General features: G+C 33.6%; 1 protein-coding gene across 3 annotated transcripts in view; it reads left to right on the forward strand.

Annotated features, from left to right (window-relative positions):
* The window catches only part of LOC108912772 (protein winged eye), a 241,345-nt gene that overhangs the window by 165,049 nt on the left and 50,184 nt on the right, over positions 1–26,112 (forward strand). For all 3 annotated transcript variants that reach the window (XM_018718154.1, XM_018718164.1, XM_018718172.1), the window contains exon 4: positions 1,197–1,343. In XM_018718154.1, coding sequence (XP_018573670.1) covers positions 1,197–1,343 — 147 coding nt within the window. The remainder of the gene's footprint in view (positions 1–1,196; positions 1,344–26,112) is intronic.

A 26,112-nucleotide genomic window follows, 5' to 3' on the forward strand; every position in this document is an offset into this window, starting at 1 on the left:
TGTTCTGATACGCACAGTAAAAAAATATAGTGTAGTAGCCCCAGTGACCAGTGTTAAACTATGTTTCGCAGTGATTTAAATGAACTTAAAATTAACAAACAAAATATAATCTCCCCTAATATCATTCAACCAAAAAAAAAGTAAAAATGATGTACGATTCAGACCATCAAATTGTCTTTATCTATCATTAACAATAGATGGCATCACTATCTATTTTTTTGCTCATCAGTTATATTGATTCACCTTATGTAACATGAATGACTAGTATTTTATTTTTCTGAGAAGAAAAATCTAAAGGCAGGCTTGCACTTCCTTGGCCATAGCTAGGAATCTTTGACCTGTCCTTGTTGTTCTCGAGCTATGTTCTGTGGAGGCCGTTCCACTATCAAAACGTTTAAGCTCGCCTTGATGTTTATTTTGCTACTTCTTGCTGATTCTAAGGCTGTTACGAGCCGAACCTCTCCTCAGACAATGGTGGTCCTCTGACACGTTTCGTAGTTGGTCTCTGTAACTGGTCGCATTTAATGCTTCCATCATTCCCTCTCGACAGCTCTGCAATAGCCTGGATGTGACTGAGTCGTTCGAGTCCTTGTCACCGATCTTATAGAGTAGGTGTAGCAGCGCGCGCAATTTAGACTTGCGCAGTACAGTGGTGGTACGGGGTAGGAGGACCTGCTTGTATGAGTGATGACGTCAGTACTGCGTCTCTAGTTCTGTGGACTAAGGTAGGTCGCCGATACCGCAGCCACGTCTGTACAATAAATTGGTGGGTGTGGTCTCACTTTCCTCCAGTATCATCGGTGCTGTTGCGTATGGATTTAGACCCGTGGTGGTGTGGTACGCGTTCTCCCCTGGTTGCTAAGATTAAGAAAATGTATGTTTGTAGACCGGGTACAGAAAGACAATAAATTTCCATTCCATATTTTATACAATAGGTACTTAATCAATAATAAAAAAAACAATATTGTTGGTAAAATTCTTTGAAAAATAGTATCTTTCATTCGTGGAGTATATTTTAATTAACTCCTAATTTATTCCGGTGAAACAGTTTAACTCTCGTTAAGATATTTCTAATTTTGTTAATTCGGTTTTAGTGTAGAAAAGTTATCTACTTACAAATAATTGTTCCGCAGAAAAAAACGTATATAATACCGCAATGTAATCCACACGGAATCTAATCCAGTCCTTTTTTTCAGGCCTTGGTAAATACGGCGTATACTCGCTTTTCCCCGGAGGGCCCAGTTTTGGAAGCGCCCTCTACTCGCACGCCAGCACGTTAGGTCGCTTCGCCTCTGGCCAGCTACAACAGTCTTCAGGGAATACTTTTCATGCCGCACACAAAGGTAAGGAACTTTAGATGCCATTAGATAAGGGCCGATTAGGGGTAACCGTCGGGGAAAAATCGAAATCAAATTACTTGGATTTATTTTAAAAACCAAATGTCACGTAATAAGGTGGTGGCTGGAAATAATTGACGTTTAACGGAGAACTAAAAGAATATGAATTCAGAATTGTGGGAAAATATTTAATTTCGAGAAGCGTGTACGTTTTGCTTCAACGGAGCTTGTTGAGGGAAGTCAAATGAGTGAAATCCATAAAATATTGTGAGGTGATTTGAATTCAAATCTGGAGAAAGATACTTAAGTTTAAACACCTAAGTTTCGCTTCAGTATAACTTGTTAAAAGTTATATTCCAAGTAAGCAAAATTAATTTTCAGATCTGCCATTAGAAGAAGTCTTTTGAGCTCTCCGGATTTTTTTGAAAGGTTCAAAAACGTTTCTGGGTAATTATATACAGGGTGATTCAGGTTGAATCTGGACAACTTCAGGAATCGATAGAACAGGTTAAAATAATGTTCATTCATGATATAAACTTATTTCCTAAATTTCATCGTTTCGTTGAAGTAGGAGGCACGCAAAATACACTTCTAAGAGGGGTAGGTGGTTCAAACTTAAGAAGAAGAAGAAGAAGAAGATCATAAGGAGTGTTTGTGTTCCGAATTTCACCTCAATCGGATGGGTAGTTCAAAAGTTATGAGGGAAAAGCGGGAAAAAAAATTTACGTGAACGCCCTCTATCTCCGAAACGATGCGATTCAGGGAATAAGTTTATATTGTAAATAAACATTATTTTATCCTTTCTATCGATTCCTGAAATAATCCAGATTAAACCTGAATCACCCTGTGTACTGGAAATTACGTTATAACTGATGACGGTTTGAGCAAGATTTTGTCTTTAGATACATAAATCTAGAAACATATTTGTTTTCCACATGGAAAGTAATCATGTACGCATCAGTGAATTGTGTCTGTCAAATCATGTGTCAAATAAATTATTTGGAATAAGATCTGTCATTTAGTTTCTTTCTACAGGTTAAATCAGCTCTACACAGTGAGGGGTTCTACTTTAGAAAATAGTAATTAGGTGTCTTTTTGACTCAACCGTGGCATTGAATGCAGTGACAAAATGACAGTCTGTCTTGTTATTCTGTTGACGAATGATCTTAGGTGTTTACCAGAAATTATGGGTGTAATTTAATGCTGGATTGAGCTGTAGTCCGTAGAGTATTGTTCTCCATACAATTATTACTTATAGATAAAATATATTCAACCCGCTGTCTGTATACACTGAGAGAATTTCTTTGTTACGGTTAGTAAAAATCCATTAAACCGCAGCAAAGTAAAGTAAACAGTTTTGTATAATCTCTCTGCTACCTCAAGCAAGTCAACTCATTAACCCCAAACGAGTGAACTCATTAACCCCAAGCGAGTCCTCACTAATCCCAAACGAATCAACTCTAACCCCAAGCGAGTCAACTCATTAACCTCAAGCGAGTCAACTCATTAACCCCAAGCGAGTAAACTCATTAACCCTAATAGAGTCAACTCATTAACTCCAAGTGAATCAACTCCGTATCTACTATTTTTTGGTGTTTTTGGCTCTCCTCACTCTTCGTGCAGCATGCAATGCAACTAAAAATGTTGTACATATCTTCAAAGAAGCATAAATAATCTTGAAACCATTCGAGAAGTAAAAGTTTGTATTCAGCCTACATTGTGTTCATGTAATCACGCATGCATATAAGTACTATTGGATATCTACGCAAATATCAAAATTGAAAACTTTCTGGCAGTTGTTAGACAACCGAACGTATATCCCGTGTTACGTGGCGAAACTTCTAACTTCTCTATGAGCGAGCATAAAGCACGCGTAATTGCGCATGCGCACTGAGCCGAATTCCAGTTTAGTTTGGAAATTTTTAAGTGAGGCCTCAGTTACAGTAAGTGAGCCCTAATTTGCTACAAATAAGGACTGACTATCCCCAATTGGATCAATTCTAAAAAAGTACATTCACTTACCGGAGCAAACCAACTCACTTGGGACAGATAAAAAAAGTCTTATTTTGACCTCAAAATACGCCCCTAAATTCTTTGTACTGAATTTGAATACATTTATGTCCAAAAAATATTTTGTTTTTTCCTACTCTATTCCATTTTGACCAACAGGAAACATTAATATTCACCAGAACAATCCTGGTACCTAACTATTTTAAAAAAGAATTCTCGAAATAAAACTGAGATTTATGACAGATTTATATATTCTGACATTTTTTATTGGTCGTTAATATAACTAATCTAAAGAATAAATATATTCTTGTTTATATTAAGATTCGATAAACGTCGGAAAATAAAAAAAGAATTTATTTATCCCGGTGAAAACCTTCAAGAAGGCAGAATTAAGCACCAACCGCAGAAAAAAATACGGCGGACAGAAAATTTAGAAATCCCAACGATTTGTCTAGTCAGATTTATTCGACTTTGATGATAGCCAACTGTTAGCCATATATTTAGAAGACATGATGGTTAGGTTTATAATTTTTATATAAACCCTATGCAAAAGTATATCTATGAGAGTTTAAAACAAAGTTTAAATTAATTCGACCTGTATTTAAATATATATCCCTAGGATATTAAAATCACTAAAAGGTGCTGCAAAACTTCGAAGAAATTATTTATTATTTTGTTTTTAACAGGTACAATATTACTTTGAACAGAAAACATTACAAGATACCTAAATCAGTTCTACATTTTAAGGACTGTTTCAAGTGGCTTCCTTTTAAAAGTCTTAATTACCAATTTAATATACATTAAAAAATTTTGGAAACTTCCAAAATTCTCAGCGGGAAAGCATTTTTGGTACAAATGGTGACGAAAAAAGTCTCAGCATTTTTCACGGTACATTCGATAGTAACCTTGATCTTGAGGTCAAGGTCAAGGTTCAAGGTCATATCAAGATCAAATAGGTTTTTCAAATGGCGACCCTCCTTTTTGACCCCGAAAATGGAAAGAGTAGAAAATTCTGCATCCGAATATGGCATTGACCGTGACCTCAAGGTCAATGGGCAAGGTAAGTTCAAAGTCAAATGTTGATATTTACTGTAATTTTTTATATTTAACTACGGAATCAGAAGGAGTGACAGTCTTTGAGTACTCCTGATAGTACTCCTTAGTGAACTTGATCTTGAGGTCAAAGGCGGAAGAACATGTCAAGGTCATATCGGCTTTTGGAGTAGCGACCCCTTATTTCGACGATAAACATGAGAGCGTATAATTCTATATGTTATTATGATCTGAATGGTGACCTTAAGGTCAATGGTCAAGGTCAGGTAGAGGTCAAGTGATTACTCCGGATGTCATTTTTTATTTTCGACGATGGAATAGAAAAGACTCACAATTTTTTAGTGACTCAAATACTATCACTTCCTTTGATTCCGTAGTTGAACATATAAAAAAAAAGAAAAAATCAACATTTGACCTTGAAATGACCTTGACCATTGACCTTGAGGTCACGGACAATGTCCTATTCGGATGCAGAATTTACTGCACTTTCCATTTACGGGGTCACCATTTAACAAACCGAATTGATCTTGATATGACCATGAACCTTGACCTTGACCATTTATCCCTTTGCGTTGAGATTTTTGGAAGTTTCCATGCTGTAAAAAAAGAGAACTTTTTGAATTACCCGTTAATGAATATATTTAGTGATATGCGGTTGGCAGCACTGCGTAGCGAATGACTTCCTCTGTAACCACATGTTCTTGGATTGTTGATAGCTCATTTAATTTTCGTGATATTGTTATTTGAGTGCAATGAGTTGCAGCAAAATTTGTTCCTCGTTTGATCGAACAACAGAAGGAAAATCGTATGGACGATTCTCGGTAACTCCTTGAACAATCCGATGACGATGAAACATTCATTCAAAGGAATATAACGGTAGACGCTGGGTTTAGGGCTACGACAGTCTTCACAATGGATTGGTAAAGGATATCCACGCCCTAAGCAAGCACGTCAGTGTCGATCCAATGTCAAAGTGATGCTCACTGTTTTTTTGACATTAATATTGTGCATTTTGAATTCTTGCTTCATGGTGAAACAGTGAACCGTGTAACAAAGCGTTTTACAACGGTTTACGGCGTTTTACTGTCCCTCCTCACCCTCCTTACTCGCCAGACGTTGCCGGGAAAAGTGTGTAAATAGAAAGGAGTACTTTGAAGGAAACAAAATTAATAATAAATTTTGAAAATTAAAGTTCTATTATTTTCTAAACAGACCTTGTATTTGCTATTTCAATAAAAAACATATATAGGGTGTCCGGTAAGTACCTCCTAATCTCTCGGGAGTGTATAGGGGAGGTCAAAATAAAACTAGTCCTTAGTCTTATAATTTTTTTTCCTAATGTGCCCCCTAACGGAGTTATGGGGGGTCAAAGGGGTACCTAGAAATGAACGTTTAGGGTTATAACTTTGAAACCACCCTGTATATTTTAATAAAATTTTCGTACGTTGTATTACACATGGAGCTCTACGATTTGATGCTAAAATCAACTTTTTGCTATTATCAGGTGTCCAGAAACGGACTGGCCCTATCACAATTTTTCTCAAAATTTTGACAGAAGTAATTTTATCAAACTGAAAATATTATTATTAGATACTCTGAAGGTTTTTCTTTAAAAATGGTACTCTTTATTTATTTCGAAAAAATGAACGGTTTGCGAGATAAATCGGTTTTGAAAAAAATTGGTAACAAATACAACAACAATTAAAATTTATTTTTTTACAATAAAATCATTCCCGCTAGTGCCAGCCTACAGATTCACCATAAACATTTACTGGTGGTGAATTAAGGGAATGAATAATGCCGTTTCTTGTAAAATCAACATCTATGACCAAAATACATCTACAAATTATTATTGCTCTTGTCTCCATGGAGTTCTTTTCTATTGTTTTCGTTGTTAGACCCTGTTGATTTTAAAGTACTTGTCAAAGGCGCGTGACAGAATAAAAATTCAATTTTATTGTGGTATTCGTTTTAAGCCGTTAGAAATAACATTTAAAAATGGAAGAATATTCCTGTGCAGAATATGCTGATATGCACCTAATTTATGGGGAAGCATTATGCAACTCCGTGGAGGCAAGAAGACTTTATGAGGAAAGGTTTCCGGGTCGACATTTGCCGAGTCCAAAAACTTTTGAAAGAGTTGATCGTAGTTTAAGAGAAACAGGTAAAAAAAAATAGTGAAAAACGTTAGTGAAACTAATTTCTTCCGAATCCTTTATTTAGGAAGCTTTTTGCCACGCCGTGGTGGAGCAGGAGCCCCGAGGAGAGTACGAGACCCTCATGTAGAGGAACAAATATTGGAAGACGTTGCTAATAATCCTTCAAATAGCATAAGGAAGCTTGCGGCGCAAAACAATGTTACAAAATGGGCTGTACATGAAACTCTGAAAGAACAATTGCTTTACCCGTACCACATCCAAAAAGTACATGCTATGTCTCCAGATGATTATCCAAAAAGACTTCAATACGCCAATTGGTTTTTACAGCATCATATTCGGAATCATAATTTTGGTACATCTATTTTGTTCACCGATGAAGCAGGTTTTACAAGAGACGGCATAATTAATTCGCATAATCTACATGTCTGGGATGAAGAAAACCCTCACGCTTTAGTTCAAACTCGCTACCAACAAAGGTTTATGGTGAATGTGTGGGCTGGCATTATCGGGAATCATTTGATTGGTCCATTTATTCTGGAGCAAAGACTTAATGGTGCTCTTTATTTGCAATTTTTAGAGGAAAATCTAAATATTTTGTTAGAAGAAGTGCCCCTTCAAATAAGAACTGAAATGTGGTACATGCATGACGGTGCACCACCCCACTTTGATCGTTTAGTACGTCAACATCTGACGAATGTTTTTGGTGATCGATGGATAGGTCGAGGCGGACCTGTATTATGGCCACCTAGGTCGCCCGACCTAAACCCATTAGACTTTTTTCTGTGGGGTCATTTAAAAAATAACGTTTATTCAACACCCGTAAATAGTAGAGAGGAACTTCTGCTGAGGCTAACACAGAACTGTGACCATCTCCGCAATAATCACGGAATATTATTTCAAGTGCACCGGGAAAACATTCGTAGGATTAGAAAGTGCATTGAAGTACGGGGTGCTCATTTTGAACATCTACCGAAGTAACATTTAGGTACCTTTGTTCATTGTTGAATGTTCTTTGTTGCATGTCTTGTAAGTAAGTTATTTTTCAAATGTTATTTTTAATTGGTCACTACTTGCTCATAAAGTATAGCCAACCCGTTCAAAGATTTCTGGACTTGATAAAGTTAAAGAAATTAAATGCATGAAATAATATGTAAAAAAAATAAATTTTAATTGTTGTTTTTGTTACCAATTTTTTTCAAAACCGATTTATCTCGCAAACCGTTCATTTTTTCGAAATAAATAAAGAGTACCATTTTTAAAGAAAAACCTTCAGAGTATCTAATAATAATATTTTCAGTTTGATAAAATTACTTCTGTCAAAATTTTGAGAAAAATTGTGATAGGGCCAGTCCGTTTCTGGACACCTGATAATAGCAAAAAGTTGATTTTAGCATCAAATCGTAGAGCTCCATGTGTAATACAACGTACGAAAATTTTATTAAAATATACAGGGTGGTTTCAAAGTTATAACCCTAAACGTTAATTTCTAGGTACCCCTTTGACCCCCCATAACTCCGTTAGGGGGCACATTAGGAAAAAAAATTATAGGAAGGACTAGTTTTATTTTGACCTCCCCTATACACTCCCGAGAGATTAGGAGGTACTTACCGGACACCCTGTATCTTCAAATCATATATTATTTTATTATTAAAATAGTATTGCAAAATGTAGGTATACTTCAAATGTTATTAGCGCACCATATTTTGTTTCACTCTGTTGCAAATTAGCGTACATGAGATTTATGAATCACTGAAAAAAAATAGAACATTCACTGTGTATACCTCGGGAGCCACAGTCCATTACTTAAACAGATGTAAAACAAATAGAAATAGGAAAAAATAAATAAAATAACCACAAAATTCCCAGAACCTATCTCTCCGTGTGTTATATTGCCTATTCATAGTCACGTTTCGCGGGGGAAGTATAAATTGTTGTTTTTTTACTGCGCTTATCTGATATTAGACACACAAACTTAATATTAAAGCAAACGCGATAGGGAGGACTCACAATGGAGGTACTGTGCAGAGTAGATTCGAATCATAAATGGATGTACAAAGCCTCAGTATTGTGGACCGTGTACAACTTAAATCTATTTGTAGTTTTCGATAAATATTTATAGGAGTGCTTGCATTGAGTGTTTTATTCTATATATCACAGTGATTTGACATTATGCGGGTCTGTAAATAGAATACAACAAATATCTCCGGAGAAAATGTGACAGTCGACTGATAAGTACGATGGAATTTGGAAGCATGATTTATTTACAAGGCCAAAATATACAGAGTGTCGCAGATTAGAGATGTTTGGTTCCCAGAGAAAAAAAAAACGTACTTCTCATTGAATTTTAACAATGGAAAGATTGGGAAAGGTATAAACTTTCAAAGTGTAACAAATTTTCGGTCGCAGTCGCTGGTCGCAGGGGTAGTTCGATCGGAGTGATATTTGGTGTCGTTGTGTAGGTTGGACCTTCCTGCATCGAAGAGAAGTGGTGTGGATATTCCATGCTATAAGTGAACTTAGCGTGAAAACTAAACTTTTGAAAACACATGACGTAGGGGCTGAATTTGTGTGTAGGAGCAATAAACCAATAAATGATTCTCAGAGGCAAAAAAAGAGCAATTTGTACAAATGACTTGGTTGGGGTGGCTAAAACTTTTTTCGGCGGTTCTCAGAGTTTTGTGATTTTGGGGCTTACAATAGATACTGTAAAATTGTTTAATACTTTACAGGTAATTTTTTTAAGTACACATTGTTTGTGTAAATATATGTAGTCATTTATACATGGTGTTTCAGAAAAACGACCCGTAAATTCAGGGGGCAATAGTATGACAAAAAGTAAGTTTTTCTATCTCTTCTTGTTTTCGAGATACAGAGCGTTAAAATAAATTTTTTTAAATAGAATTTTTACGAAAACTTCCAAACGGTGCGAAATATTTTTATGAAATTTGGTATTCCGAGGTTTTTAAAAACGCCAAATACGCTGGTCTAATTATTGTTTGTATATTTCATAGAGGGCGCTAATTACGCTACATTCCTATTACATTTTGGGTTCTAATTTTTTTTAAGGTTAGGCTTTTTACCATTCGGGCTCCAATTTCTAATGTACAATTTTATTTTCTAAAAATAATGTACTCTTGTTAGAACTTCCTAATGTAGTACACTATTAGTTTACATTTAACAAATTTTGTTCCAAAGTCCAATAGGTACATTTCTGCTTAGAGTTTGTGAATAAAAAAGTTATAAATCTAATTACTACCATTTGTAAATGACTTAATAGTTGGCCATCTTCTAAGTCAGCTAAATTTGATTAGACAAATCATGGAATTTTAAAAATTCCTTCGGATTTTTTTTTTCTAACGGTTTCTATAAGACACATAAAAATATGCAATACATATCGTTTAGACTATTTCTTTAAATTTATGTCCAAGTTTAGACTTAAAAAATTTACAGTCATAGTATCTGTAGATAGAGAAATACTATTAATTTTCAATATTTTTATTTCAAAATTCTTTTTTCTACCTAAGTACTCCAGTTTTTTCAATAGTAAAGTGCGATGAACACTGAGCAAACCAGAAGTTATTCAGCGAAATATCACAGTTTTAAAGTTCGATCTGACATATTAGACATTACTAAAAACGTATCATCAACATACATAGTAAAATGAGTATTAGGTGAGGGAACATCAACATCATTTGTATATAGCAAAATAACAAAAGGCCTAAAACAAATCCCTGTGGAACACTCAGAGTTATATCTACAATAACAGTTCTAATTATAGTTTCCTGTTATGACCAATATAAAATTCAAACGAACGACAAATATATTTCTGATTTTTTGCGTTTTCATTAGGTGGTTGTATTATAAATAGTATCTATCGATTATTTTGTACTATTTCATACTGATTACTTAAATACGGTGTTTTACTTATGTTTATAATTACTACATGTAAAACACTATGTTATTATGATAATTTCTGTTAATCATTGAAATGTAATTATAGTGCTACCCACTAGTACCTAGAGCTCATTGAATAGAAAATATATTATTTCGAACTTTTTTCTCACATTACAACTTATTTATTATTTAGATAAGATCAGTTGTTTTCAAACTTTTAGTCACGGTACCAATTAGCAAATGTTATGTTGAGTACGTTTTCCAATTCCAACTTCGCAAAAAAAAATAATAGCAATCAGAGCATTTAGATTTATCATGGGGTGCATATTCTGGGAATCACTAATACCATGTATCTAAAATAATAAGAAACATTTGAAACAAAATTAATTGTAAACACTAGAGAGACAAAACATTAGTGACTAACTACTTAGAGAAGACATTATTCTATTGAAACGACAAAATATCCCTTTGAATTTTTGCTAAATGACATACAGATTATTTTTATCAAAACCCGAATATTTTTTAATGGTAGCTCATTAATTATATATATCTTTTCGTATCTCAATTCTCAATATGTTTATAAAATGCTATTGGGTCACTCATTTCTTTTTAAGTTAGTTCAGTTCACAGCACCGGCCGGCGGGTATAAACATGTTAGGTAAGATTCTGATGCAAAGGTGTAACAATGGCAACTCTTACTACTAAGGATTATTGTAACAATAATTACATACAGTGATGTCCTTAATCTGAAATAAATTTTCCAACATTTTTTTTAAGACTGTCCACTTTATATGATCTTCAGTAAATAATATATCTAACAATTCTCGATTAGGGCGCACATTCATTTTACTTTTGCCACATTTAAGTAGATCTACTTGCAAAATATGACATTTTTTGGTTTAAAAACAATGCTATTAGTTCAGTCTAGTGTGAGAGGCTGTTTCTACAAAATACGGCCTTAATGACATACATCACAGACCCATCTTGTCTAAGCATGATGTATCGAACTTCATTATGTGACTTGTCGATTCCCCTTCGTGATTAATGATCCAATTTCCAAAATCTTATGACAACCTCTAATCTTGGTACATCTAAAATTACCCCCAGTCTATTTAATTAACAGTCTCTTAAGGTGGTCTTTAATACTTCATCGTTTTTGATCCGCGTTCGATGGCTTTGAAAACCAATTATAATATTTAAATAAGGAAGCTAATATATAGGTGCAATAATAGTTGAATACCGTAATTTGAAAAACGATTTTCTGTTAATTTAAAAGGAATAGCAACCCAGTATAATTTTTTATTTGTTAGGAATAAAATTGGAATACGTGATTTGAGTGTCTGTGTAGATTTCCTTTATTTTAAAAAAGATATAAATGCATGATTGCATAGCGTAGAATTTTCATTTATAATTCCCCAAGGGTATTAGCAGTCTTTGAGAGCAAGTTTATTAGTAATAGACCAACAAAACTATTTACCATGGCTTGAGGGACTTCCCGTTGTCGTCGTTAAAGCAATTTATTTCACAATAAATTGTACAAGGGGACTTTTACCTTACTTTAGTTATTTATTTGTGTTTTCTTTTTAAACAGTAGTTATTTATTTTAAAATTATACCTGTTCTACATTAACCAATTTCATCCAAAGAATTTGTCTAATTGTATGGTTATATACAGGGTGATTCATAAATGGTAACCAAAAATTAAACCTCGTATTCTTTGGTGAATTTTAAGGGGAGTCTTTCCTATAAAGTTTTTATCGAGGACGCTTTGTTAAAAAGATACAGTATACAAGTATATTCAATTTTTGTAAATAATTTAAAAACTAGTAAGTGAAATAATTTGAAATTAACTATTAACTGTTCCTTCATTTTGAAGTGCTTCAGCTGATTTATTGAAACACTTTTTATTTTTAACGTTTTCTTTGTTTAGATATGGATTTTCCGAGATAAATTATTTGAAATATTACCAATACGTCACTAACGAGACCATTGCATCATTCTAAATTGTTAATTGAATTCAACACCATAGTTCTCATTAAAAAAATTTAATTTACCATGAAGCACAATAATCCATCTGACTCACTTTCTGTGTGTTACTGTATTATCGCAGAATTTAAATAATTACTGTGAACTGCATATCTTAATTAGTCATTAAAGCAATAGTATAATACAGTCGTCTCACTGGATCTGACACGCATAGTAATGACATTGATATTACCTTAATTGGAAAAGTATATTAATATGTAATGTACATACAGGGTTGTCGCCGTATTGTCTAGTTTTTGTCAGATCGATATTTGAAAACAGAACTAGTGCAGATTTAGCCCAGGAATTATTTTGGAATACGCATAAGAATTTAGAAATGAAAGAAATCCACTTTTATACAGGGTGATTCAGAACTTATCCAAAAAAATTTGGGAATAGATGCGGCATGAGAAATGGAGTCATTATCGTAAAAAAATTTTGGTAAAATCCTTATAGTTTCCGAGAAAAAAATTATTGAAGTTGTAGTACATTCAACGACTACATAGCTGGCCAACTGTAGTCTCTAGCGTCATTTGCAATGCGCGTGGAGAGCCACGTGGCCTCAGCGACTCCGAATACTGAAATCGTATTTTGCAATCGTCGTTGCAACAGTATTTACCTGTTATCTGTTGTATTTACAATATTTTTTTAGTAGTTAGTGTCAAAAATGGGTAGTTAGTATCAAAAGTGGTTTGCGTGTATAGCAACTCGGAGTTGATGGATATCGTTTCAATTTATGGTGAAGCATTTGTGTTATGGTGAAGCAAGACAACATTTGTGTTAGTTCGTAGAAACTGAGTAAGACGGACCCAAATGTGTTTACACGTTGGTGGATTTTGAACAATTGTTGTAAAATCGGGTATGTCAAATGATTTTATTATTTAAAAACACAAATTAATTGTATTAATTAATATAGGCAAAAGCAGTTGAATTTGCCGATATAAAATAGGTGCGATAAAATTCTATTTACATATTTCTTTCCTTGCGAAAGTTTTTGTCCGTTTTTATCACACCGCCATGTTTCCAGTGCCGTGCAGAAGTGTATTTTTAAATCATTTTCGAACTGCCCTTTTTGATTTTTTCTTTACAAAATTGTATTTGTAAGGGTCCCCTGTACATCCAGAATTTTTTTTTTGGATAAGTTCTGAATCACCGTTACGTTATAGAAACATTTTTCTAATGCAGAGGGTATTAAGGGGTGGGTTTTCTAATTGTTATTATACAGGGTGATTCAAAATTCAATACAAATAATTTAGTGGCGTATTTTTGGGGCCAAAATAAGAATTTTTTCGTATAAACGTGTGTCCACAAATGCTTAGTTTAGTTTTTTTTTTGCTATCCTGTAGATTGATGTTTTAGTGCGTTTATTTCCGTATCAGTTTTAAGCAACAAAGGTATAAGGTAACTTGGTCGAAATCTCCCAGATCAACAGTTTCCGACGAAGAGATAAATGCACACCATATTTTCAAATTTTATAACTATTTATGGTGAAAACTTTTAAAATTTATTTTGGATTCACGTTATAGGAAAAAAAGTCTTATTTTGACCTCAAAATTTCGCCCCTAAATTCGTTGTACTGAATTTGGATCAGCCTATATATGCTATATATAAATCACCACCAAATTCTATGCATTTTAATAAGGAACAACTTAAGAAAAAACTGCAAAATTTATTTCTCAAGTTGTTGGTGTACACTGTACATCATTTAAATTTGATAGTTTTGTACTATTATCCACTGCCTTTAATTTTAATGAATGATATTGTGGAAATAGTTACTATCCGAACTACTACATCTACCACTTATCAAGTGCACCTGTAGTATCTAGTAAATAAGATCATTCGTCAGGAGAACCACCAGACATACCTATACCAATTCTCAACTTATTAGTTCTCATGTCATCGATGTAAACGTTCTAGCTATTTTGATGTCTACCTAAAGACTGGTATGAGTATGGGATACAAAGTATGTTATATCTTAAATGGTCTCTGTTAGTCAATGCCTAGACCAAACTGGCAGACAGCAACCTGCTACTCTGCAGGAACTTTGAAAGCAGGACCAGTGTTGCCCTTGACGAAACACAGGCTAAATAACAACTGCTTTGCGGACCAACACTGAATTACACCCCCAGTATCTAGTAAACAGTTCACTTGTCACCAGAACCACCAGACACATACCAGTTTCTAACTTATTAATTCTCATCGTTTTGCAAGTGAGTCCGCCTACCAACGATCTAGCTATTTACAGACATGGTATGAATGTGAGTGACATATAACGTACAAATAGTGTCACTTAAATGTCAATTTTACTCAATTCCTATGCTTTCAATACTATTGTGCAGGTTCTATAACAAATGTTTAATTAAAGTGTGGGAAACAACTACTCTGTCGACTAATGTTCCTATCAGCTTTTAATTTTGAATTATATCGGATGGAATTAAGAGTATTAATATTAGGTAGCGTAGGACTAAGGTGCTTCTTGATTTTTAAAACGGCTGACTAAACCAACTAATGTGTGTGTTAAAATACAATTCAATCTCTTGCTATGTAGCTTACTCTCTAGGTTATATAACTTAGTTGGTAGAAATGAAAACGAAGCAAAATATGGGGGCCAACGATTTCCGCCTGGTAATATATTCGCTTTTCTTAGTAATTTTTGTTATATTCCACAGAAATTAGTTTTTTTACCTTCCGCGCACACGTACGCTTAAAGTGAGACGTCACGGATGAAAAACAAGAAGGCCGAAAAGTCAATCACGACGGCGCAAAAAACTCCGATATTGCTATTTTTAATATGACAGGTTAATTACCTTCAAGCCAGAGGCCTCAGAGTGATCAAAGCGTGTTCCAACTAGCACAGCTTTTGTAGTACCTGAATAAATTTAGTAAAATGGGAAGGGGGCGGTGCCAGTTACCTACTAGTTGGACCTGAGGTTTAATTTTTGACAGGTTAAGAGTGTGGGGAATTTGTGGGTATTTCGAAAGGGCAGTATATTTTAAAGCGGTTTGGCTGCAGGGGACTTGTTTGGCTCGTGAAAAGTTGTTTATCTAATTACTATTTAGATAAAAGTTATTTATTTATATTAACTTTGTTTTGCCATAATTAATTCAAATATAGGCGGCGATGTCGATTCGTTATTGTCTTGGGATAATTGTGCTGAGATCCTGATTTCTCTGCTACTTTGTACAACACGAAATGTATTAGTCTTGCTACGCCACCACTAGATGTCAGCACATATATCTCACTAGCAGTAAGTGGTTGGATGTAATGTAAATCCCACATATGTAAATTCAAATTCTAGTTCCTCTTTGGAAGAAAATCAGCACCAGAAATGAACACTGTTTTTTCGTTTGGTTAATTCTGATCCAGAGTTTTCAGCTACGTTAGACATAAATTATGCACAAGTCGGCTGAATGTTTAATAAGAAAGGACTGTTTGTATATTGTTTTGGGCGAGAACTTTTACAATTACGCGCGGCGTTGGAGCCGTTGAATAATTTAACGCTTTAATTAGGGGATTGCAGCGAAACGCTAGAGATCAAAAGGTTTGTGTTGGCGTTGTTTTGATTTTGTGAACCTACATTTAGAAAGTCGCGAAAATACAGCATATAGGACATGTGCTGGTCAAAACATAATTTTTGCTACGAAGGTACTGAAAGTAAATATTGCTCACACCACAAAATAGCAGTATTATTTTATAACAGTCTAAAAAATAGTTAATTAATAGATTTTAAATACGCAGCTTCAGCATTGGGCATTAAAGTGGCTATGGTGTCGGATCCGTTACCTATTCACATTCAAAGTATTAGGTAGGTACGTTTGTTGCCTGCATAAAAAAATGTTGATTATTTGTTGTCCAAACATAATTTGTAGTACTTTCTCGCACAATGTTACTCTCTCTCTCGTAACTCTTTTTTTGGCGGCTTAGCTCTTCTCAGTATTTGGGACACATCCTGTCGGATAGTTTCTGCGATATTTGTGTCCACGTTCTCAATAGATGCTTCCACAAAGAAGGGGTGCCCTTAAGACCCATAGTAAATTCCGTCGGATCACCATTACAACATCTGGCAAGATTCCTGGCTAAACAATTACAACTATACGCCGAAGAAGAATCTTACGTCAAGAACCTGAGCAACTTCATCGAGCGTATTAGAAAGGTAAAAGTGGATCTAGCACATCTGCTAGTAAGCTTTGATGTAGTGTCCCCATTTACAAACGTTTCAGTGGAAAAAGCACTCGATATGATCCAGAGGAAATACCATGTAAGAGAAATTAACGAAATACTGCCTGAAGAACACCTACTTCTATAAAAACCAAAAGTATGTATAGGCAAATAGAAGGAGCACCGACAGGATCGCCTTTATCACCAGTCATAGCGAACCTATTCATGGAGGAATTAGAAGAACGGGCAATAGAAGCAGCAGAATATAAACCATCTATATGGCTGATTGTGAGATATGTCGATGACACCTTTGTCGTACGGACACATGGAGAGGAGAAATTACAAGGATTCTTAATTCATCTGAACAAAGACACCCAAAAATCAAGTTCACCATGAAACTGGAAAAAAACCAACAGCTATCTTTCCTCGATGTATGTATAAAGAAAAAAGAAGACGGAAGTTTAGGCTATACGGTATATAGGAAACCAATACACACGAACAGGTACCTATTCGCACAATCTCACCACCACCCATCGCGGCTACAATCAGTAATCAAAACACTAATGACAAGGTTAGAACGTCTCTCTGACAACGACCACAAAGATGAAATTAAAAAGGTTAAATTAGCCTTAGAACAAGAGGGCTTTAAGACTTAGACAAAACACAGAAGAGAAGGAAGAAAGATAAATCAATAGCCAAAGCTCTCCTGCCATATGTCAAAAGAACCACTGACAAAATAAGCCGGGTTTTAAAGAAACATAAAATAGAAACCATCTTCAACGTGGACAGGAAGATTGGCAATATGCTACCATTAGCTAAACCAAACATTCCTTTAGAAGACCAAGGAGTGTATCAAATTCCCTGCGGAGATTGTGAAAAGCCATATATTGGACAAACTAATAGAAGTCAAACCGGGAAAGAAGAACATCGGAATGCTGTCCAGAAAAATGAGAAACTTCATTAGCTCAACATGCAAAAAAACACTGGCCACCAGATTGATTTCGAAAATACGGTTATTTTCTGAAGAGACCTTGGATTATTGATATCACTGTCCGTGTATCATTTTTAAATAAAATTTGCAGTTCTACTAATTCTACACATGCTTATTAAAAGTCGTTCAAATATCAGTATAGATTAAGTATTTTTTAAACGTGCACCATATCTTCCATAAGTGTTTGAGGTCCCTAAGAATATTGTTGTTCTGAAAGATTTTCAATTTTGTATCAGCAGTTATTTAGTGCCTGTCAGCGTTGTATCATATTGTATTGCAATTTTGTGAAATAAAGAAATGGATAGGCTGTATAAGACTACCTACAGGTGCTCCATCAATCATGGAAAATGGCTCGAGGGACTGTCAGCTGCTAGGCCAAGTTTCTGCATTTGAAGTGTTTCGTATTGTTAACGATCGGTTGTTGTGCTGGTAATTAAAATAAGTAGAATGATAAATGCCTCTGAGCAAGAAGTCATCGTTTTTATTTATCAGGGAGAAAACTTGGACTCTAGTGAGTAGTTACCTCAAAAATGTTTTTAAAGTTGTTCAGGAAATATACAGCAGAGAAAACTTTTGAACAATATTCACACAATGTTGTGTAAGATCTTGTCATAATTTTCTCTACACTGGTTAATAAAAAAAACACTCCAATTCAGTACATTTTAGTTGTACAAATTATTTTCAAAATATGACACCATTTATAGATTTTTTTTCATAAAAACTTTTAAGAACTTGGTGAAGTGCTTCATCAAATGTATAAATTTTTTCAATAAATCAATTTCTTGAACCATTCTTTGCGAATTAAGTTTTACCGGAATAGACAACAAATTTTCCTGTATGTTCTTGCAGGTTTTTTGGCCGTCACTCATTTTTTTCGGAATAACTCGACAAAAATGTTTCAAGCAAAGTTTGTATCACATTTAGATCTACTTACGTCTAATTAAAGTGTAGAAATGGTAACATGTTAATTTTTCTTCTTGTGTACACAAAACTCATTAGTTGTATTACTTTTGCCACCCTGCATTTCGAGAATATCAAAGTGTTCGGTTAATGCAGTTGGAAAGGAACAGATATAATTCGTATTGCGTTTAAAAATTCAATTTACCATGTTCCATATATCACTCCCAGCGTTTGCGTTAAGTCACGATTGCGGTGGATTTGTTAAATATTTGAAGCTCAAAATCAATACCAATGAAAGCCCTGTACTGATATTATTGTTAGTTTTAACTGCTGTTAATTTCCTCTTCATTATAAACGACTTTTCAAGCCTGTCATTATGTATTCATAGAATCACAAAACGTACTACCATATCGATTGAAAGGTCTAAATTATTTATAACTAGGGGTATGAAATATTAAATAGAAAAATGTAAATTGTAAATAATTAAATAGAAAAGGTTGTTCCAATAAAATCTCTATTTTTCCCCGATTGTTTGGGCTGATTCTTTCGGCGTAAGGATTTATTTATTTATTTTTCGAAGGTATAAACCACTTCAAAATCTCTCAAAATCTTTATATTAGATCAAGTAATCCCATTTGTCATATGACTGAAACATTTAAGCTTACAGTTTTTCATAGTAGTATTATTAGTATTTTAAATTTACTGTCATAAAAAGAAGATTATAAAAGTTACATGCATTATATTGCCTATAACGATGTTGCCAGTTTAGGTGAGTTACATTTAGACATCATCCAATAAGGAAAATCAAGTGAAACTTGATCCGGAGGACGAGGTGGCTGTGCGCTCGATCCACAATGTCAATTCAGCGATTTGGAATTTATATATTCACATATTCACTATGGTACTCTTGCTTTTTAATATTTGCATTTTAAACATTCTTATTTTGTAAACAATTTTCATGTCAGCAGAAAAGGAGAATTTGAGTTTTAGATTTACAAAGTAATCAAAAAGTTAAAAAGAATCGATGTGTAACTAATATCACAGGTGATCAATCTGTGTAGGCCTTTTCCCCATATAAAGCGATTATTTTGGATTAAAATAGAATTATCAGTATCATAAGCAAACCAGTTTGCAGTCTCAATTTTCGAAACATAAAATGGACATTTCACCTGAGCTTATTTTGGTTTAAAATTACATTTCAAACACTTGCTATTTCAGAAAAAAATTATTTCACTAGTTCAAAGTTTATTTTTAATCTGAAGCATCTACTTAGAAAGTAACCCAGTTATAGGGCTGATCGCATGGTTTGGATCATCTGGTATACGAGGTACGCTTTGACATGATCTTCCTCGAATTGGCAACACTGCAATCAGCATTCATTCAATCTCTGTGGGCGATTTCCGCGACTGAGGCACGCCAGGGGAATGGAATGTGAATGCACTTACCATCGGCGGCGATTGCAGGAGGTGTAAGAGGCGCTAGCACCCAGAATTACATTATTAGTAAATTTTTAGGATTCGCAAGTCCTAACAGAGATTCAGCAGATAGTAAAATTATATGCCTAAATATTATGTTAAGATAACGTTCGCAAATTTTCGAAATAACTACTTACTAAGATGTGGATGTAATGTACAAAGACATATCTTTGAATTGCAACAACCCTAAACTTGCCTAGTCCCACTTTGTTTATTTTTTCCTTAATTGTATATAGTGAAATTTCTTATAGTTTAATGAGAAATCGCGATAAATGCCGTTTCTGGTTTTCGTTAAAATTTTTTACAAAATTACACTTTAATCCGACGGTTTCTGTCTCCCGCTAAGTATGCAGTCAGTCATCTGTACCGTTAGTAACACGAGGTGGTAACATAAACGGCAATTTTTTGTTATTATTTTACAGAGGAATAGCCGGATGCGCTAGTGGAAAGTTATTTGTACCAGCGCATCCGGCAAAGTATCAAAATTATTAAGTTTTTACCAGCGCATCCGGCAAAGTATCGAAATTTTTAACTTTCTACCAGCGCCTCCGGCAAAGTATCGAAATTTTTTTCTTTTTACTAGCGCATTCGGCAATGTATCGAAATTTTTAACATATTACCAGCGCATCCGGCAAAGTTTCGGAATTTTTAACTTTTTACTAGCGCATCCGGTAAAGCATAGAAATTTTTAACTTTTTACCAGCGCATCCGGCAAAAACTGGAAAATTTTATTTTCTCACAAACGCATCCAGTAAAATAGCTGTTTTATTTTCTCATCAGCGCATCAGACAAAATACTTACAATTTTCGTCAAGTTTAATGCAACTACAAAGACATGTACATCGTCTAATCTAAAGTTGGATTGTGAAAATAATAACAAAGATATACCCCAGACAATTTAATATTATAAGGTTTGTGTACCAGCAATATATATCTTCAATCGTTGTTCCAAAAGTATAAATATTCCTTGAAATTTTAGAGGTGATTGATACAAGAAAAAAATTGTAAATTAAACAATATTTAAGAACTAACTTTAACCAGGTATCTGGATAACCTTAACACAATTCAACAATACAGGAACAAACTTTAGCATTTTCAGTATTTAATACATTAAAAACACCGCACATATTTTATGTAGCGTATGACTTTAACATAAAATTGGTTAGCCCTAATGACTAAGAAGAGCATTTATTACATTACACCCAAGGCCAGTTTAAAGTTGGTACGCCTATGGCACTTGTCTTCCAGGCATGATCAAGTTTTTCTAAAATGACTTGGAAGAGATAAGTAATATACTCATTTGCTTTTTCCTTTATCTATAATTATTATGCAAATAAGGAATTAATTAAAATGCAATTTTAATGACTTATTTACTTGTAAATATTTAAATTAATGAGCCAAAGCCATCAATACTGATAAAATGACCAAGGGCTAAAAAGAACAATAAGTTTGAACGAAAAAATTCCGTAACAATCATCAACATCAACATCAGCATCAGCAACATCAGCATCAACAAAAGTACCCAAAGAAATGATATTAAATTAAATAGTAGTAAAATAAAGAGAACAAAAAACAATTTTTTGCCGAGACTACACACTACTCTATAAAGATAGAAAATGGTAAGATTACTTTGTATCTCTATATCTAATCATATTAATAAATTAATTAAGATTATCGGTTATATTTGTTGAATATAATGACAAATAGATCAAATAAAAGCAGCTGGTAGTAATTTGGACGTTATAAAAGCGCATATTTCATACGACAGGCCCATTTGTTACATTATACTATCGCAGAAACCTGCTTCAAGTGCGGAATACATTAACAATTACAAAGAGCCTTATTATGTCCACCTCATATCCTAATTATGAGCAAAACGTCATAAACGTCGTGTGATGGAGAACGATATAAGGCATAATCGTTATCTAAATCATTATCATAATTTATTCTTCGCCTAATTGGACGATTCAAAATAAGACATATTCATGCAATCAGTCCAACGACAAACTTTGTGGAAAAACGAATGAGCTGAATGCACAACTCCTATTAAAATATTTTCTTGCTGTATTTTTAGATACAGTCTTTGTCTTATACAGGATGTAAATAAGTGCGATATAAGTCTTTCATATAAAAAAATCTCATTTGAACATTACAACCGCTTAAAGAGGGTGCCAAAAAAGTAATTTTTTTCTGAAATACCAAAAGAATGACAGAACTAATAATAATAATTGTGTACCAGCAATATATATCTTCAATCGTTGTTCCAAAAGTATAAATATTCCTTGAAATTTTAGAGGTGATTGATACAAGAAAAAAATTGTAAATTAAACAATATTTAAGAACTAACTTTAACCAGGTATCTGGATAACCTTAACACAATTCAACAATACAGGAACAAACTTTAGCATTTTCAGTATTTAATACATTAAAAACACCGCACATATTTTATGTAGCGTATGACTTTAACATAAAATTGGTTAGCCCTAATGACTAAGAAGAGCATTTATTACATTACACCCAAGGCCNCACATATATAGTAAAAAGAAAAGTAATAAGATATCAAACAAAATAGATACGCAAGCGAAACAATTATATATAAATTTTTTGAACTGACAGACAGCGATTTGAGAGGCAACGGTAGGGCGTTGTAAATTTTTGACATATTGTAACTGAACGATCTTTCAAATGTTGCAGTTTTATGTAAAGGACGGGTTAAATTACCTTTAAATCTGGTGTTTAAATTATGAACGTCAGTTCGGAATCTGATTTTATTGTACAAATATTGGGGGGATTTATTTAAAATGATAGTCATAAAGAAAGTAGCATTGTGATGTAGACGGGTGTTTTTCATATCCAACCATTTTGTATTCATTAGCTTGTGTTTTACTCGATTTCTCTTTCTAATACCATATATAAATCTAAAGCAGTAATTTTGAATTTTCTGAATTCGTTGAGATGTTGCCTGAGCTAAACATGGACCATAAACAGTATCACTGTAATTAAACACAGATAAAACCAGACTGGCAAAGTAAAATTTTCAGTTTTTCACTTAAGATATGTCTGGATTTGTATAATATTAAATTAATAATAGATTTTTTTACACAGTTTGATATATGTTTATTGAATCTAAGGCCGCTATCAATAGTAAGGTGCTCCAGTGAAATTCGACGAAGTGTTTCGAGTTCACTTATAATTATAATACAGCTATTTTGAATATCACTAGGATGAAACGAATAGAATAGTTGCATACATTTGAATTTTACAGTGCTTTAGAAAATTAGGGAATGAGGATGTATATAATGAGAACATCGTAGGTCCCAATACGGATCCTTGAAGCACTCCACAATTAGTATTAATATAAATCGAAATATCGTTTTTAAGTACTACCATTTGTTGTCTACCTACTAAATAGTTAGAAATAAATTGTAGGTACTGCAGATATATCAAAACCAGCAAACATTACAATTTTTTCCAAAATGTTGTGACTAATTGTGTTAAATGTTTTCGAATAGTCGAGTAAAACTATAATCGAACATAATCCAGAATCTATAGCCCTAAAAATATGGTCTGTTACATTTAATAAAGCAGTAGAACAACTATGTCCCTCTCGAAAAGCAGACTGTTCAATAGGCAGTATGTTATTAATAGTTAATTGATTCATAATTTGATCTTTTACAGTGTACTCTAAAATTTTAGATAAAGCTGGAAGAATAGAAATTAGGTCTTAAATCTTTTAGTTCTCTAGGTGTGTTTTTTTGGAAGAGGAATAACATTCGACATTTTCCAAGCTTGGGGATAAACTGAATATTCCAATCAATAATTTATTATGTGACAAATGTATTTTAAAAGAAAAGGGCAGCACAAAACAATGAAATCTATATGTATTCCGTCAGAACCAATTGCTTTAGATTTGACCTTCAGTAAATACATAAATACTTCATATTAAGTAGTATCTCTGAATTTAAGTTTTGAGGATATGTCTGATTTAACAGAGTCATAATAGTGAGATCATTTATGAATAATGAAATTAAGTATACGTTTCCTGCTGCCGATAAGACACTTAGTGAACAATTGGTTGGTTTTTCCCTACGGATTAATTTTTAAAATTTTGTTCGTATGGCAAATTACGTACCCAAAAAATAAATAAATAGAAACCTCGATTACTATCGACCGACAATTTGAGAAGAGAGTGTAGTCCGGGAAACAATAAAAACTACAGAAATTTAATAAAGCTTGTTACCGATCCGTCAGATTTGATTTATAATTGATAACATTACAAGTGATATCTTACGTATATTTTTTTAAAGCAAACGATTTTAGCTGTTACTAAATATCGTTATTACAGTGTAAAAAGACCTACGATGCATGAGTCATCATCTGACACCTCAAAATATATTTATTTCTAGTTTTCACGAAATAACAAAGAAAGACGAAGATCACTAAACCATGAGTAAACGCCTTACATCACTTCCATATACCTAAAGATGACGAAGAAATTTAAATGACGTGCTTAGCGACTCATCATCTGACTAAAAGCGCGCTATAAAATAGTACTTTCCGTAACAGTAGAAATGTTAAAAGTAGATGAATCATTCTGAGAGATGCACACTGAATACGAATATAAAAAAGTACGTATCAATAAACATCTGTTTTTACATCAATGTCGAAATATAATTGAATTCACCACATCCCCTATTAAAAAATATTGTGATTATGATGGAAAACCACTGTTGGAACAAAGAACCCCATTGTTTTCCGTGGCAATTGGAATATTTTGCTTGTGACAGTTCATAAAGTGTACTCGATTGAAAATGGAGTTAGAGTAATGAACACATAAAACATGTTGTTTAACTACGCCTTTTATATCTGAAAATGGATGAGACACTAATCGAAATTGTCAATAATGTAAATTTTGCTGAAGAGTGTTATGTATTTTCCATATTTGTTCTAAAATTTCACACTCACACTATTTTGTTTCCAATCAAATTATGCACATTTAAAACGTCAACGCAGTAGTAAAAAAAATCTCCGGAGATATTTTTCATTTGATATATGGGAAATATTTTGATTACGTCTATTTCATGCACTTTAGATTCTTGGATATTTTTGGGTATTAAGTCTTTGGTCTTATCACGCTGTCATTATAAAAGATTGAACTTACGTTCTTGAAGTACATACTCCTTTCCAAAATTTTTGGCCTTATCAAGCTGTCATTAAAAAAGATTGAACTTACGTTCTTGAAGTACATACTCCTTTCCAAAATTTTTAATCTCTGTACGTTGCAGTATATTTTCTGAGTTAACGAATGAATTTAGTAATTTTGCTGAAGTAGGCACGTACTCAAATTAGCTCCATATTCCTGTTTGACAGTAAGGCACTAAGTATTGTATGGGAATAGCCACACAAATTTCTAACATTTAATAAAAGGTAACTAAAACCAAGATATTGTTAAATAGAAACACAATTCTTTTAAAAATTCGGTTAGCTTCGTCTCAGCAGTTTTCATAGAAACATCCATTCCACAATTGTGATCTATCCATTTTTTTATATCCAAATTATATCAACTTAAAACAAAAGAGTTTTACTCATTAATACCTGTCGTACCAATCAACTTACCTTTAATAAATTTATTAAGCACAATAAAAACTAAACTAATACAATAAACTTCAATTTACTAAAGTTCGTAAATATTTAGTTTAGCAGATGACTTTTTGTGACTTTAAAAAGTATTTGTGGCAAATGTTGGATCCTAGTATATAAAATTTTGTTACGTTTACAAATCAGCAAGAAAAAATGCTGCAAAATATTACGCTCAATCTTTAACGTCACTGGCTGTCATTGTACAATGATCAATTGAGCGACTTTTGACTATATTCTGAGTATATAAAACCAATTTAGAGTTGACTTTTTCTCTAATGTGATTTAAATTTAACTAGTATTGAGTCATTTTTACTCAAACTTGGTTTTTAATTTAAGTGCAAACATAAATCACTCATAAATGATTAATTAGAATATACAGTGTTGAAATTAATTCACTTCCTGTCCTGGCTGAGATCCGCCGCCGCCGGCTAAGGCCTGTTCTTCTGGTGATCACGATTTTCTGAAGCATCT

The sequence above is a fragment of the Anoplophora glabripennis genome, unplaced genomic scaffold, assembly GCF_000390285.2.
Source record: "Anoplophora glabripennis isolate ALB-LARVAE unplaced genomic scaffold, Agla_2.0 scaffold33, whole genome shotgun sequence".
NCBI classification, from domain to species: domain Eukaryota; kingdom Metazoa; phylum Arthropoda; class Insecta; order Coleoptera; family Cerambycidae; genus Anoplophora; species Anoplophora glabripennis.